The 13,658-nt window shown below is 46.7% G+C and overlaps 1 protein-coding gene across 1 annotated transcript; it reads left to right on the top strand.

The window, feature by feature from the left end:
• The first annotated feature begins 5,984 nt into the window (after nucleotides 1-5,984).
• Nucleotides 5,985-13,447, top strand: SPC24 (SPC24 component of NDC80 kinetochore complex). The gene is made up of 5 exons (XM_019745040.3): nucleotides 5,985-6,382; nucleotides 10,511-10,655; nucleotides 11,048-11,152; nucleotides 11,268-11,344; nucleotides 12,160-13,447. The coding sequence occupies exons 1-5, from the start codon at nucleotides 6,223-6,225 to the stop codon at nucleotides 12,264-12,266; spliced, it is 594 nt and encodes a 197-aa protein (XP_019600599.2). The 5' UTR covers nucleotides 5,985-6,222; the 3' UTR covers nucleotides 12,267-13,447.
• The last annotated feature ends 211 nt before the right edge of the window (nucleotides 13,448-13,658 follow it).

Here is a 13,658-nt window from a genome sequence, read left to right as displayed (position 1 = left end):
CCTCACTCCCTCTAAAGGTGATTAATGATTGATGACTGCTCTCCTAACTTCTCACTTCCATCGTTTTACCTCTGGACTGTTCAACCAGGAGTTAACGGGTCGCTTTCAGAGGTTTTAGGAAGTCCCAGAAGTTTTATGCAAAGTTGTATGAGCAGAAGGTCCACAGCACTTGTCAATTTTTCAGAGAGGTTTGTGAGCCAAGAAAGGGCCTTTTGGAAATTTTTTAAAAAATTGTTTCTCACAAGTAATTGCCGGGGACCATTATGTCATTTTTCTTAATCTTGTTCAGCTAATGCTTAAGAACCTATTCCCCACCCCACCAAATCTTGCTTTGATTTTTTTATACACGTATTTTTTTTCAGCTTTTATTTGTTTAAGTGTGGTTTTCCAGGACCCATCAGCTCCAAGTCAAGTAGTTGTTTCAATCTAGTTGTGGAGGGCGCAGCTCACACTAGCCCATGTGGGGATCGAACCGGGAACCTTGTTAAGAGCACCGCGCTCTAACCAACTGAGCTAACCGGCCGCCCCCAATATACATGTATTTTTAATTGTGATAAAGTATACATAACATCTACTATCTAAACCATTTTTAAGTGCCCAGTTTCGTGGCATTAAGTATAGTCCGTTGTGCCACCATCACCACCATCCATCTCCAGAACTCTTTTTATCTTCCCCAACTGAAACTCTTCCCCATTAAACACTAACTTCCCATTCCCCCTCCCCAGCCCCTGGCACCCACCATTCTACTTTCTGTATCTAGGATTTGCCTACTCTGGGGACCTCAAATAAGTGAATCATACAGTATTTTCCCTTTGTGTACAACTTATTTCAGTCAGCATAATGTCTTCCAGTTTCATCCATGTTGTAGCATGTGTCAAAATGCCCTTCCTGGGCGGTCAGGTGGCTCAGTTGGTTAGAGCACGCGCTCTGGGCAATGGGGCTGCCAGTTTGGTTCCCGCATGGGCTGGTGATCTGTGCCCTCCGCAGCTGGAGTGGGGTCAATGACCTGCCACTGAGCTCCCAACTGCGTTGGTTGGAGCATGTGCTCTCAGCCACAGGGTTGCCAGTTCGGCTCCCACAGGGGATGGTGGGCTGCACCCCCTGCAACTAAGATTGAACACAGCACCTTGAGCTGAGCTGCCTCTGAGCTCCCGGATGGCTCAGTTGGTAGGAGCACAGACCTCAACCACAAGGTTGTCGGTTCAACTCCCGCAAGGCATGGTGTGCTGCGCCCCCTGCAACTAACAATGGTGACTGGATATGGAGCTGAGCTGCGCCCTCCACAATGGACAACAACTTGACTTGAATGGAGCTGATGAGTCCTGGGGAAAACACACCACTGTTCCCCAATAAAGTCCTGTTCCCCTTCCCCAATGAAACCTTTTCAAAAAATGCCCTCCCTTTTTAAGACTGAATAATATTCCATTGTATGTACATACCACATTTTGTTTATGCAGCCATCTAACAATGGACAACTGCGTAGGTTGCTTCTACCTTTTGGCTACTGTTAATAATGCTGGATGCATGAATATCTCTTCAAGTTCCAGCTTTCCATTTTGGGGTTATATGAGTATAAGTGTAATTACTGGGTCTTATGGTAATTCTCTTTTTAATTTTTTGAGGAATCACTATATTTTTTTTCCATAGTGGCTGCACCATTTTATATTCTCACCAACAGCATACAAGTGTTCCAGTTTCTCCAAATCCTTGCCAACACTTGTTACTCTTTTTTTTTTTTTTTTTTTTTTTAAATAATAGCTATCCTATTAGCTTGAGGTCGTTCTAACTTTGCTTTTTGGAAGGGAGGTGAGTGGACTTTTTTGATTTGGAGCATTTATATCTGTCAGGGTATGGTTGTGCAATCTCAAATGGTTTGTCTCTTGAACATCCCGCCCCAGCTGATAAGAGAGCTATCATTAGCCACTGGCTTAGAAAGGTTAAGAACTCACCAAGGTCACAGGTAAATTACAGAGCCAAAAACTGAACCCAAGGTCTTATCTTCTCTTTATTTCACTCTGCATTGTTAGGTAATCTACTGCCTTTAGTCACAGAACGTAAGCCCCTGCCACCAAAGTTCACACAGCTGATGTCAGCGTCCAGTGCTCAGCCATCAGGAGGGTGAGCAACACTCTCTTTGAGTGCTGATTCTGGGGACCCAGCTCCATGCCCCAACACAGATATTTCTGTAGGAAACCACTCAGGTGTCATGGCTGCCACATCTGCTGGCTGGTCCATGAGACAAAGGGTGGGGAGCTTCTTAACCTGAAAATCTGGGGATGGACTTCTGGGATCCTAAACTCAAAAGCTACACAAAATCCCAAAATGAATGGATATTGGGTACATTTTTTCAAGGTAGAAGCTCTCTCATTGTTTCTGTCAGATTTCAAAGGGATCTGTGACCCAAGAAAGACTAAATAAATCTATTAGTTGTAAGGGTGTCCCCCGCTACATGACCACTGTAAAAATATAAAAACATGAGCAGCCCCTGAGGTTTGGCAAAAACTATCTCATGGAAGTAAGCTTTGAGGAGAAAGGTGGCCCCAGGCCTGGGGTTCAGGACATGTCAGATTCCTGAAGGTCAATCGAAATCACATTTCCTGAGTGGTAGCTTCTTTCCTCCCTCCCCACCTGTGTCTTCTCTGTTTTACTGGCTTCTCTTCTTTTCTACAATTTCTACAGTTGGAGTGTCTCAGAGCTTGGGCCGTGGACGTCTTCTTCTCCTTACTCTCCCTCAGGATAGTCTCATCTGGTCTTTGGACTCCTGGATTTTTATCCCCAGCCCAAATGTCCTGTAGACTCATATAGCCAACCAACCACCTTCTTGATAGTTCCATGTGGCCATCCCCAGGCATTAGGAACTTCCCCAAACTGTTCATTTCGTGCAATCCCTCATGTCCAAGCCTGCTTATCCCCCTCTTGACCACTAGCACCTCCACCATCAAGGTATTAGGTCGAACAGCCAGGAAGCATCCTCTTTCTCTTGCTCATTCTGCACATCCAGTCTGCTCACAAGTTCTCTCAATTCTGAAAGATCTGGAGCCAGTCCACTCCACAGCTCACCCCTATTTAACACCTTTCAATGCTTCCTGTTATACCAGAAAAAGCTTCAGGGCTCCTGGCTTCATCTCCTTCACTCATTTCCAACCATTCAAACCTCCTCACTAGTTCTTAAACAAAATTAAAAATTTCCCCATCTTAATGGCCTTTGCACTGCTCTTTCTTCTGTCTGGTGATTTGTATCCCAGCACCTTTTTATTACTCAGGGAATCCAACCCAGACCGTCTGACTTAAAGTCGCTTTCCTCCCCTGCCCCAACTCTAATGACTCTGTCTTATGACCTTGTTTTATTGCCTTCATAGCAGGTGTTCCTGTCTTCAAAGATCATGTTCATTTGTTTCCTTGATTGTTATGAAGTCTTGTCACTAGAGCAGTGGATTTCAATGATGTTTTTTTCTTTATGTGACCTATAGTAAGATACAAATTTCACATGTGACCCAGCCACCCAGGTGTTATGGCTATGTAATAAATTACCCCCAAATTTACTGGCTTTAAACAATGGCATTGATCTTGCTCACAGATCTACATTTTGAACAGGGCTTGATGGGGAGAGCTCATTTCTGCTTCTCTGGGTGTCAGTTTGGATGTCTCAAAGGCTGGTGGCTAGAATCATTTCAATACTCACCCTGTTTCCCCGAAAATAAGACCTAGTCAGACCATCAGCTCTAATGCATCTTTTGGAGCAAAAAATAATATAAGACCTGGTATTATATTATATTATATTATATTATATTATATTATATTATATTATATTATATTTATTATAAAGACCTGGTCTTACATTATAGTAAAATAAGACCAGGTCTTATATTAATTTTTGCTCCAAAAGACACATTAGAGCTGATGGTCCAGCTAGGTCTTATTTTTGGGGAAACACGGTACTTCCTTGTCTGGTGATTGGTGCTTGCTTTGGCTGGAAACTTATCTAGGACCATCAGGTTGCCTGGGCTCCCTTACAACATGGCAGCTGGGCTCAGAGAGAGAAAAAAAAATCCTGAAATTGAGAGAGAGAGAGAGAGAGAGAGAGAGAGAGAGTGAGAGAGAGCAGAAACCAGGCAAAAGATGTATCCTAGTTTCTGACCTAGGCTTGGACGTCACACAGTGTCCTTTCTGCAACATTCTTTTGTTGCACAGAGTCCTGCTGAAGTTCAAGAGGAAAGGAATGGAAAGGAATTAGAGTCTACCTTTTGACAGGGAGTGGTAAGATTGGAACTACAGTATTTCTGTAGCCATTTTTTTTTTTTCAAAATACAACTTGCCACACCCAGTACACAAATGTAGAATTTGGAGTGTCCCCAAACAATACAGGTACTTAACTTTCCATACACAGTACAATGAATTTTTCCATAGTATTTGGTAGAAAATGCTGGTCATGACCCACTGCATTGATTTCTTCACGCAGTTTGAGGAACATGTCACAAAAATGTGCAGTTTGTCTTTCCTCTACAGCAATTCCGCAAATAGCATACTGTTGTTAGGCACCTCACTGGCTGGATTTTTGTACGTTTTAATTAACACCTACAAGGTGTGATAAAAAAAATACAGTGAATGCTTAAATTTAAAACTTTTTATTACAGTAAAAGACACATTGCCATTAATCCCCCTTGCTTCGAGAACACTTACCACATCATTCTTGCCACTTTCTGAAGCAGTTCTGGAAGTCTTCTTTCATGAGTGTCTTTAGTTGTGCTGTCGTGGCTGCCTCGATGTCCTGAAGCGATTCAAAATGTTTACCTTTCATGGTCATTTTGACTTTGGGGAAGAACCAGAAGTCGCACAGTGCGGACCCGGTGAATAAGGTGGATGAAGACAAATAATGTTTTTATTTGACAGAAATTGCCATACCAGAAGCGATGTGTGACATGCAGCCTACGTTGAATGCTGCTGCCGAGCGCCATCCAACAGAAATGCAGGGATCTTCAATACGGGAAGCGGCGTTGAACCTTAGTAACTGTGTGAAAAATTTCAACTTGTTCAGTACAGTCAGTCAGGTTGAGAGAAGGTGTGTTTTAAAGTGTGCTGTAAATCATCCTCCATCATGACAATGCTCCGTGTCACACATCACTGCTGGTATATGGCAATTTCTGTTAAATAAAAACATCACGATGTGTCCTCATCCAACTTATTCATGGGATCTGTCACCATTCGACTTCTGGTTCTTCCCCAAAGTCAAAATTATTCAGGACATCGAGGCAGCCACAACAGCACAACTAAAGACACTTACAAAAGATGACTTTTAGAACTGCTTCAGAAAATGGCAAGAACAATGGGACAGAGTTGGATGGCTCAGTTGATTAGAGCTCAAGCTCTGAACAACAGGGTTGCTGGTTCGATTCCCACATGGGCCCATGAGCTGTGCCCTCCACAACTAGATTGAAGGATAATGACTTGGAGCTGATGGGCCCTGGAGAAACACACCATTCCCCAATATTTCCCAACAAAATTAAGAAGAAAGAAAATAGACCTAATTTATTTATAAAAAAAAATGACGGGATAAATGTGTTAGAAGCAAGGGGGAGTATTTTGAGGGGGACTAATGGCAATGTGTCTTTTACTATAATAATTTTTTTTATTTAAACATTCACCATATTGTTTGATCACACCTCACATATAGCGCTTTCTGAGTAACTGGCACCTGAGTAACAGGCACTGTCGTAATTTAATCCTCATGCCACCTCTGAAGTAGGTACTATAATAACACTCAATTTACTGAGGAGGAAAATGAGGCACAAGGGGATGAAGTTATTTACCCAGGATAACACAGCTAGTAAGTGACAAAGCTGGGACTGGAATCCAATAAATCCGGTTGCAGGCTCCATTTTGCTATGTAGCCTTTTACAGAATTTACTTTTTTGTGTGTGGGTTTCCCATGCAGCTGGCGCTCCACCAAAGAAGCAATGCACAGCTTCGGACTATAGCAGCCGCTCTCCAGTCTGCTGGGGCGCCTGAGGCAGGAAGCCCGGAGGCACCTCCCCTGTGCCCACCGGCCAGCGCTTATCGCCGACAGAGTATCCCGCTCAAGCGCGCTAGGCCAGACCGGAAAAGGCGTTCCCCCCATGCGTTGATGACTGATGGAGGATCAAGCAAATGGAAATGGATCTTTTCAGAAAGGGGGCGGGCTCCTTGAGCAGTTAAATCTGCGCGGGAATTGGCCCTCGCGCAGTCATGGCGGCCTTCCGCGACATGGAGGAGCTGTGCCAGGGGCTGCTGAGCCTGCTGGGTGCGAACCACGCCGAGGCGCAGCAGCGGCGGCTACTGGGCCGCCACGGGCAGATGATGGAGCGGATGCTGGAGACACAAGACGGAGCCGAGCAGCAGCTGCGAGGTGAGGGCCTGGGCCAGCGCGGGGGCGGGGGCGGGAGCGCGGCCCGGGCTCTAGTCCTTGTGATGGGAGGGGGCGGCCAGGTCAGCCCCGCAAATCCCTCCCTCCTGGGTGGCTCCATCCTCTGCCCTATTTCCGGTGGGACCAGTGGGCGGGCGCTGCTCACGCTGAGTCTCAGTTTCCCCGCCCATGAAATGGGCTTTGGGACAGCGCCACCTCCAAGGGTTTAGTGGTGAATATACAGGAGCTTGGAGCGCCTGGCCCAGTTCTAAATGTTATGTGAGCAGGGGTTGGGGAACTCCGGGTGTAAATTAGGGTTCAGGAGTCAAAGTGCCAGGTTTAAAACCCAGCACCCCCATTTCCAGAGGTGGTTCGGATGTTACACTGAGCACCTGCTGTGTCCCAGGCGTAGTGCCATCCCTGAGATGGCAGCAGGGAATAAAACAGACAAAATCCCTTAGGAGGCTGATATGCTAGTGGAGGGATTACGGAGAATAAACAACAACAAATGGATACATCAGGAAATGATGGGCTAAGAAGAAAAAGTAGGTGTAGGGAGGAGTGGTGATGTTTTGGAGGAGGAGTCAGTGGAAGCCTTCTGAGATGATGTTTTAGCAGAAGCCCCAAGGAGACGAGGGAGGGAGCCAGGTCTATGGTGAGGATTAAATAAATTGATGTGGGTGAAGTGCCTCCTACTTTACATGGAGAGAACACTGGAGAAATAGTACCATGGTTGTCGAATCTGAGACACCATCAAATGTAAGACTCTCAAAGGTAAGAAAAGAAAAGCTCCGCTAATAAATATCTTAATATGCCACAGAGAAGGCTAGATCCAGCCTTTCCCACAGGTGAGGCCCAGATCCTTTGACTTAGATTTCAACTGTAAACTCATGAGCCCTGTGGTCTCAGACCAGTGGCTTCCCACTCAAGCCTCAGTTTCCTCATCTGTGAAATGGGACTGCTGATAGCACCCATTGTTGCTTCTATTCTCAGTGCCAGGATGTTGTTGTTTTTTTCTTTTTAAGGCTACAGAAATTTTGTGGTGTGTGTGGTAAAATAGACATAAGATTTGCCATCTGAAACATTTTTAAGAGTACAGTTCAGTGGCAGTAAGTATAAGTACATTGTGCTGCCATCACCACCATCTATCTCTGGAACTTTTTTCTTATCCCACACTGAAACTTTGTGTACTAACTTCTCATCCCCTTTCCTTTCTACTTTCTTTCTCTATGAATTTGACTCCACTAGGGACCTTGTATAAGTGGTATCATGAAATATTTGTCCTTTTGTGTCTGGCTTATTTCACTGAGCATAATTTCCTCAAGGTTCATCCATGTTGTAGCATGGGTCAGAATTTACTTTTTAAGGCTGAAGAATATTCCATTGCATATATATGCCACATTTTGTTTATCCATTCATCCGTCAATGGACACGTGGGTTGTTTCCAACCCTCGGCTATTGTGAATAATGCTGCTTGCTGTGAACATGGGAGTACAAATATCTCTTTGACTCCCCTGTTTTCAGTTCTTTTTTGTATTTTTCAGGAATGGACTTGTAGGATCAAATGGTAATTTCGGTTTAATTTTTTGAGGAACTGCCATTTAGTTTTTCACAGTGATTTTTTTGTGCCAGGGGTTTTTAATGCCTATTTACAGTTACATTTAATGAGGAGGTGCCATTTGTGTTGAGACTTGAATGACCGAGGAGCTAAATGGGGAACGGCTCAGGGAAAGAGCGTTCCTGGCAGGCGGGAGGAAAAGGCACAGTCATGAAGTGAGGGTGAGTTTAGAGACCCAAGAGAAAGAGACAAAAGATGGGGTCAGCAGCCTCCAGACCCCACCAGGCCTGTGAGTCTCTAGGAGGAGTTTGGGTGTCCGTCTAAGCATGATGGGTGTCCTGGTCAGGGTCATCCTGTTCTTTTCTCGTTTTCTCCTCCGCCTCTCTCCTTTCCTCTTTTATCTTTCCTCCTGCCCCCCCTCCATTAACTCCCTCTCTAGAGCTGGTTTCGGGAGAAGATCAGCATCACCGAGGCTGCCTGGGTTTTAGCACAACAGATGGATTTGGGGCTGGAAAGAGAAGAGTCAGTGTTCTAGGCAGCTGGGGCTTTGAGTCAAACGGATCTGGTTCAGATCCAGATTTCGGAGCTCTGTGTGCACACGTGGACAAGTTCCTGAACCTCTTTGGGCTTCTTTTTTTTTTTTTTTTTTTTTCCAGATTTTATTGGGGAAGGGGAACAGGACTTTATTGGGGAACAGTGTGTATTTCCGGGACTTTTTATTGGGGAACTGTCGTGTGTTTTTCCCAGGACTCATCAGCTCCATCCAAGTCAAGTTGTTGTCCTTTCAGTCTTAGTTGTGGAGGGCGCAGCCCAGCTCCAGGTCCAGTCGCTGTTGTTAGTTTCAGGGGGCGCAGCCCACCATCCCTTGCGGGTGGGAGTCAAACCAGCAACCTTGTGGTTGAGAGGATGCGCTCCAACCAACTGAGCCATCTGGCCACCCGGGAGCTGAGCAGCAGCCCATTGAGTTTGTTCTAGTTGCGGAGGGTGCAGCTCACTGGCCCATGTGGGAATTGAACCCGCAGCCCCGATGCCCAGAGCTCGTACTCTAACCAACTGAGCCACCCGTCTGCCCCCCTCTTTGGGCTTCTGTTCTTCGGCTTTCAAATAGCGAGAGGAGTTAAGCCACCTCCTTCAGAGGGCTGTGAGAATGCGCTGAGTAGGGGCTCCCAGGACATCCTGCACACTTAGCGCACACTCAGGAGGGTGAGTGGAGAAGGGGCAGGAAGGCTGCGTAAGAAAGCCAGACCCTCAGCTCTCCTAACAGGAAATCAGCAGGCACCATCTCAAACAGACAAATCAAGAAATAGCAGCATAAGCAAATTATTTAGAAATATGAAGGTCAGTGCCCAAGAAAACAGTGAAGAGTTGAAAGTGGCTGCTGCAGGGGGTTGGAGAGGTGTGTGTGTGTGTGTGTTTAAATTTTCACAGCCATATACATGTAATACTTTGATTAAAAATGAAGTTGATGTCAGTTTGTAAACACTTAAATGCCAGCCCTTCGGGAAGCATTTTCGTCTGTGCCTTCTCTGAGTCGGCATGTTCCTCCTACTCTGTGGGAAGGAACACAGTAACCCTTTTAAGGTGCTTTTGATCTTTCTAAATGTTTTGTTCAACAAGTGTTTATTCTGAGTAGGTGCTGGCGATACATGGTGACTATAAGATGCAGTCTCTGATTTGAGGAAGAAAGATGAGGAATAAGTAATTCAGTGTGATAGGGGCTGTCGTGGGGGCACAGTCGTGCCCCGGCAGGGAGAGGAGCGTGCCCCACCACCTGAGCTTTCATTCGAGTCTGGGTCCAGGTATGTCCCATGGAGGACAGACAGATGGAAGTCCAGGACTGTGAAAAACATGGCGCGTTTGCAGAATGAGACATCTATGCAGCCAAAGCAGAGAGAAAAACATGTGGCAGGGTTAAAAGCAGGGAGAAAGGAGGCTGGCAAGGATGGTGAAAATGCTCAAAGGGACCTGGACCTTATCTGGGAGACACTGGGGAGCCATGGGAGGTCTCTGAGCAGTGGAGTGACTTCACATTTGCCTCTGAAGCAGCCACTCTGAAGGCAGAAGGCAGAAAGGATAGGCAGGTTGGCAACAAGAGAGACCAAGGCAGGGCATGGTGGGGAGACTGTCCAGGGTGGTCCTGGAGGGAAAAAGGACATGCACGAGGGAGGCAGGGGGACCTGCCAGGCCTGGATGGCCAATTGGATGCAGAAAGTGAGTCAGTCCCAGGCTTATTGCTCGGGTGACAGGATCGATTGTGACATTATAAATTAAGAGTAGGTGTCAAAGAAGGACCAGAGTGTGTGTGTGTGTGTATGTGTGCCTGTGGATTCGAATGTGTTTCGGTGAAATGGCAGCACTTAGGCAAGGTCCAGGTGGAACTGCCTGGTAGGTGTTTGGACAGAGGACAAGCAGGTCAGGTTGCTGCAGACAGGGAAGTGGGAACATTTGTTGTTGATGGGGGTGTTTGAGGCCACAGTCCGGTGAACCGCCCTCTGCTCCTCGGGCTCTCCTGGGGGAAGGGCAGAGCCTGGGGAGCCAGGGTTGCGGGGCCTCAGCCTTCTCCCACCCTGCAGAGATCCTCGAAGCGGAGAAGGACGTGGCCCAGAGCCTTCTTGACTCAAAGGAGCAGGCACAGCAGGGGAGCGCTGCGTTGCAGCAGATTGAAGCCGAGCTGCAGAAGGCCAGCGAGGAGGATGCTCAGCTGAAGGCCAGCCTCCTATATCCTTTCCTGCGTGCCTGAAATGGCTGGGCCGCAGCCGCGTCCGGGAGGCGCAAGTTCGTTTACGCTACCGTGTTTCCCTGAAAATAAGACCTAGCCGGACAATCAGCTCTAATGCGTCTTTTGGAGTAAAAAGTAATATAAGACCTGGTCTTACTTCACTATAATATAAGACTGGATCTTATATACTATAACGTAATATAATACCGGGTCTTATATTAAGTTTTGCTCCAAAAGACACATTAGAGCTGATTGTCCGGCTAGGTCTTATTTTCGGGGAAACCAGGTAGAAAAGAAGCTTGGAGCCAGAGGCCCTGAGCCCCGTGTGGCTGGTGTTGGCCCCTAGGCAGCCCTCCCTCCAAAGCCGGGGATCCTTAACTGACTGCCTTACTCAGCTCAGCAGGGAGCTAGAGGACCTCAAGGAGATCGAGGCCAATCTCGGAAAACAGGAGAGGGAAGTTGATGAAGACACAACGGTCACTATCCCTGCAGCCACGTAGGTCCCACAAGGCCGGTGTGAGTGTGGCCTGGGTGTGTGCACTCCCACAGCGCTTTGCTGGGGTCGATGCTGGGGTAACTTTTTTCACTTTGTGTTTTTTTTTCTTATACAGGTACGTGGCTCAGCTTTATCACCGAATTAGTAAAATTGAGTGGGATTATGAGTGTGAACCGGGAATGATCAAAGGCAGTATCCTTTGTGGGGAAGAAAGGAGCCCTGTGCGCTGGTGGTGGGGGTGGGGGATGTAAACGGTGCAGCCGCCGTGGAAAACAGGATGGTGGGTCGTAAAAAGGAAACAGAATCACCCCGAGATCCAGCAGTCCCCCTTCTGAGTATAAATACAAAAGAACTGAAAGCAGGGACTGGACCAGATACTCGCACACCTGTGTTCGCAGCAGCGTTGGTCACAGGAGCTGCGAGGTGGAAGCCACCCTAATGCCCGTTGATAGATGAATGGCTAAACCTAATGGGGTGTCCACATACAATGGACTAGTATTCAGCCTTAAAAAGGAAGGACATTCTGACACCTGCTCCAACTTAGATGAATCTGGAGGACATTCTGAGTGAAATAAGCCAGTCACAAAAGGGCAAACACTGTGTGATTGCACTTACAGGAGGTCTCTAGAGGAGTCAGATCCATGGAGACAGGAAGTAGATGGTGGTGCCAGGAGCGGGGGCGGGGGAGGGGCGTGAGTGTTTAATGGGGACTGAGTGTCAGTGTGGGAAGGTGAGAAAGTTGGAAATGGATAGTGGGGATGGTGGCACAACAATATGCATGTGCTTAATGCCATTGAACTGGACACTTAAAAATGGTTGAGATGGTAAATTTTACGTTATATGTAGTTTACCACAATTAGAAAAAATGTAGTACATGATCAGTTTTAACTTTTTGTTCATAAAAATGTATTTCAGTCTCTATCTGAATAAGTTTTCTACAGCATTGTTCTTCCACGGTGGGGTTGTGGGAACCTGTGTGGCAGGTTTCCTTACATCCTTGCCCTCAGTCCATCACGGCCCCAGGGTTGCCCAGCCCGTCCACCTGGACAGCACCCAGCTCTCCAAGAAATTCATCAGCGACTATCTTTGGAGTTTGGTGGACACGGAGTGGTAGCCAAGAGCCTCGTGAATTGTGTCTCACACACAGTGGGAATCGTGTCTCACACACAGTGGGTGGTTGGTGCCTTGGTAGTAAGATAAGCTTAAAATTAAATGTTTGTACATAAGTGGGATTTTTACTGGATTTCTCTGCCACCCCTCCCTGATTTCAGCCTCAGATGCTAGTCTGGCCTGGGCTAGGTAACCATAGAGCTGATTTAAATGCTAGGCCTGTGACTTCACATCTGTGACAACACTCTACAGACGGCACCATAGTATATGATAATAAATTTCAGGTCTTTATCATTTATTATTCAGGTTTGTCCCTTTTTTATTCATTCACGGTATGAATATCTTTGAGTGCCACTGTGTGCCAGAACTATGCTAGATACCCAAGATGAAGGTGACAAAGATCCTTCTAGCCCATGGAAGAAGCAAGCGTGAGCAGGTGCCACCCTTATGCCTGGTCAAAACACATTTCCTAGCCTCCCTTGCAGCTAAATTCAAGCCAATAAAATGTAAGTGGAAGTGTTATATGAGACTTCTAGAAGGCTTTTTAAAAGGCAAGGGAGTATCTCCTTTCCTTTCCCCTCTGTTTTCTGGAATTTGGGTGTGATGGCTGGAGCCCTGGCAGCCATAGTGCCGCATGCAAGGTATGCTGTCCTCTAGGGGTGCTAGGAAACTGGCTCCCTAATGATGGTAGAGCTGGTATCAATTCTGGACTCCTTGAACTGGAGGGGGATCCTAAACTCTCCTGTGGGGCGGCCGGACGGCTCAGTTGGTTAGAGCGCAGACTCTGAGCAACAGGGTTGCTGATTTGATTCCCACATGGACCAGTGAGCTGCGCCCTCTGCAACTAGAGTGAAGACAATGACCTGCCACTGAGCTCCCGGGCGGCTGGATGGCTCAGTTGGTTAGAGCGCATGCTCTCAACAACAAGGTTGCCAGTTCAACACCCGCATGGGATAGTGGGGTGCGCCCCCGCAACTAGATTGAAAAAAAAATATGGCAACTGGATTTGGAGCTGAGCTGCGCCCTCCTCAACTAAGATTGAAAGGACAACAACTTGACTTGGAGCTGATAGGTCCTAGAGGAAAAAAAACAAAAACAAAACACTGTTTCCCAATAAAGTCCTAGAAATACACACTGTTCCCCAATATAGTCCTGTTCTTCCCCAATAAAATCTTAAACAAACAATCTTGAGTGTGCCGTTGTTATTTTTGTGTTTCTATCAAACAGCCAAAATAAACCCTAACTGATTTAGTACACCACCTAGACCAGGGCTGGCCCAGCAATGTGTTCATCTAACCCTCATCCTCAGTGATTTGGGTACTACTATGAGTGGGAAGCTTGTGGCCTGCCTGCCTGCCTGCCTGAGGGGACAGGAAGTAGAGTCCCATTGGTACAT

The sequence above is a fragment of the Rhinolophus sinicus genome, chromosome 15 (assembly GCF_057876585.1).
Source record: "Rhinolophus sinicus isolate RSI-liver-muscle chromosome 15, RSI-T2T, whole genome shotgun sequence".
Classification (NCBI taxonomy): Eukaryota; Metazoa; Chordata; class Mammalia; order Chiroptera; family Rhinolophidae; genus Rhinolophus; species Rhinolophus sinicus.
The sequence above is the reverse complement of the archived record's forward strand: the minus strand, read 5'-3'. Positions and strand labels throughout refer to the sequence as shown.

What these genes read in the sequence shown, in the direction of transcription:
- SPC24 (XM_019745040.3), top strand. Translation starts at nt 6,223, where the DNA reads ATGGCGGCCTTCCGCGACATGGAGGAGCTGTGCCAGGGGCTGCTGAGC. An exon ending in AGCCGAGCAGCAGCTGCGAG is followed by an intron (nt 6,383 to 10,510) that starts GTGAGGGCCTGG and finishes CCCACCCTGCAG; the next exon opens with AGATCCTCGAAGCGGAGAAG. An exon ending in ACCGGGAATGATCAAAGGCA is followed by an intron (nt 11,345 to 12,159) that starts GTATCCTTTGTG and finishes CCTTGCCCTCAG; the next exon opens with TCCATCACGGCCCCAGGGTT.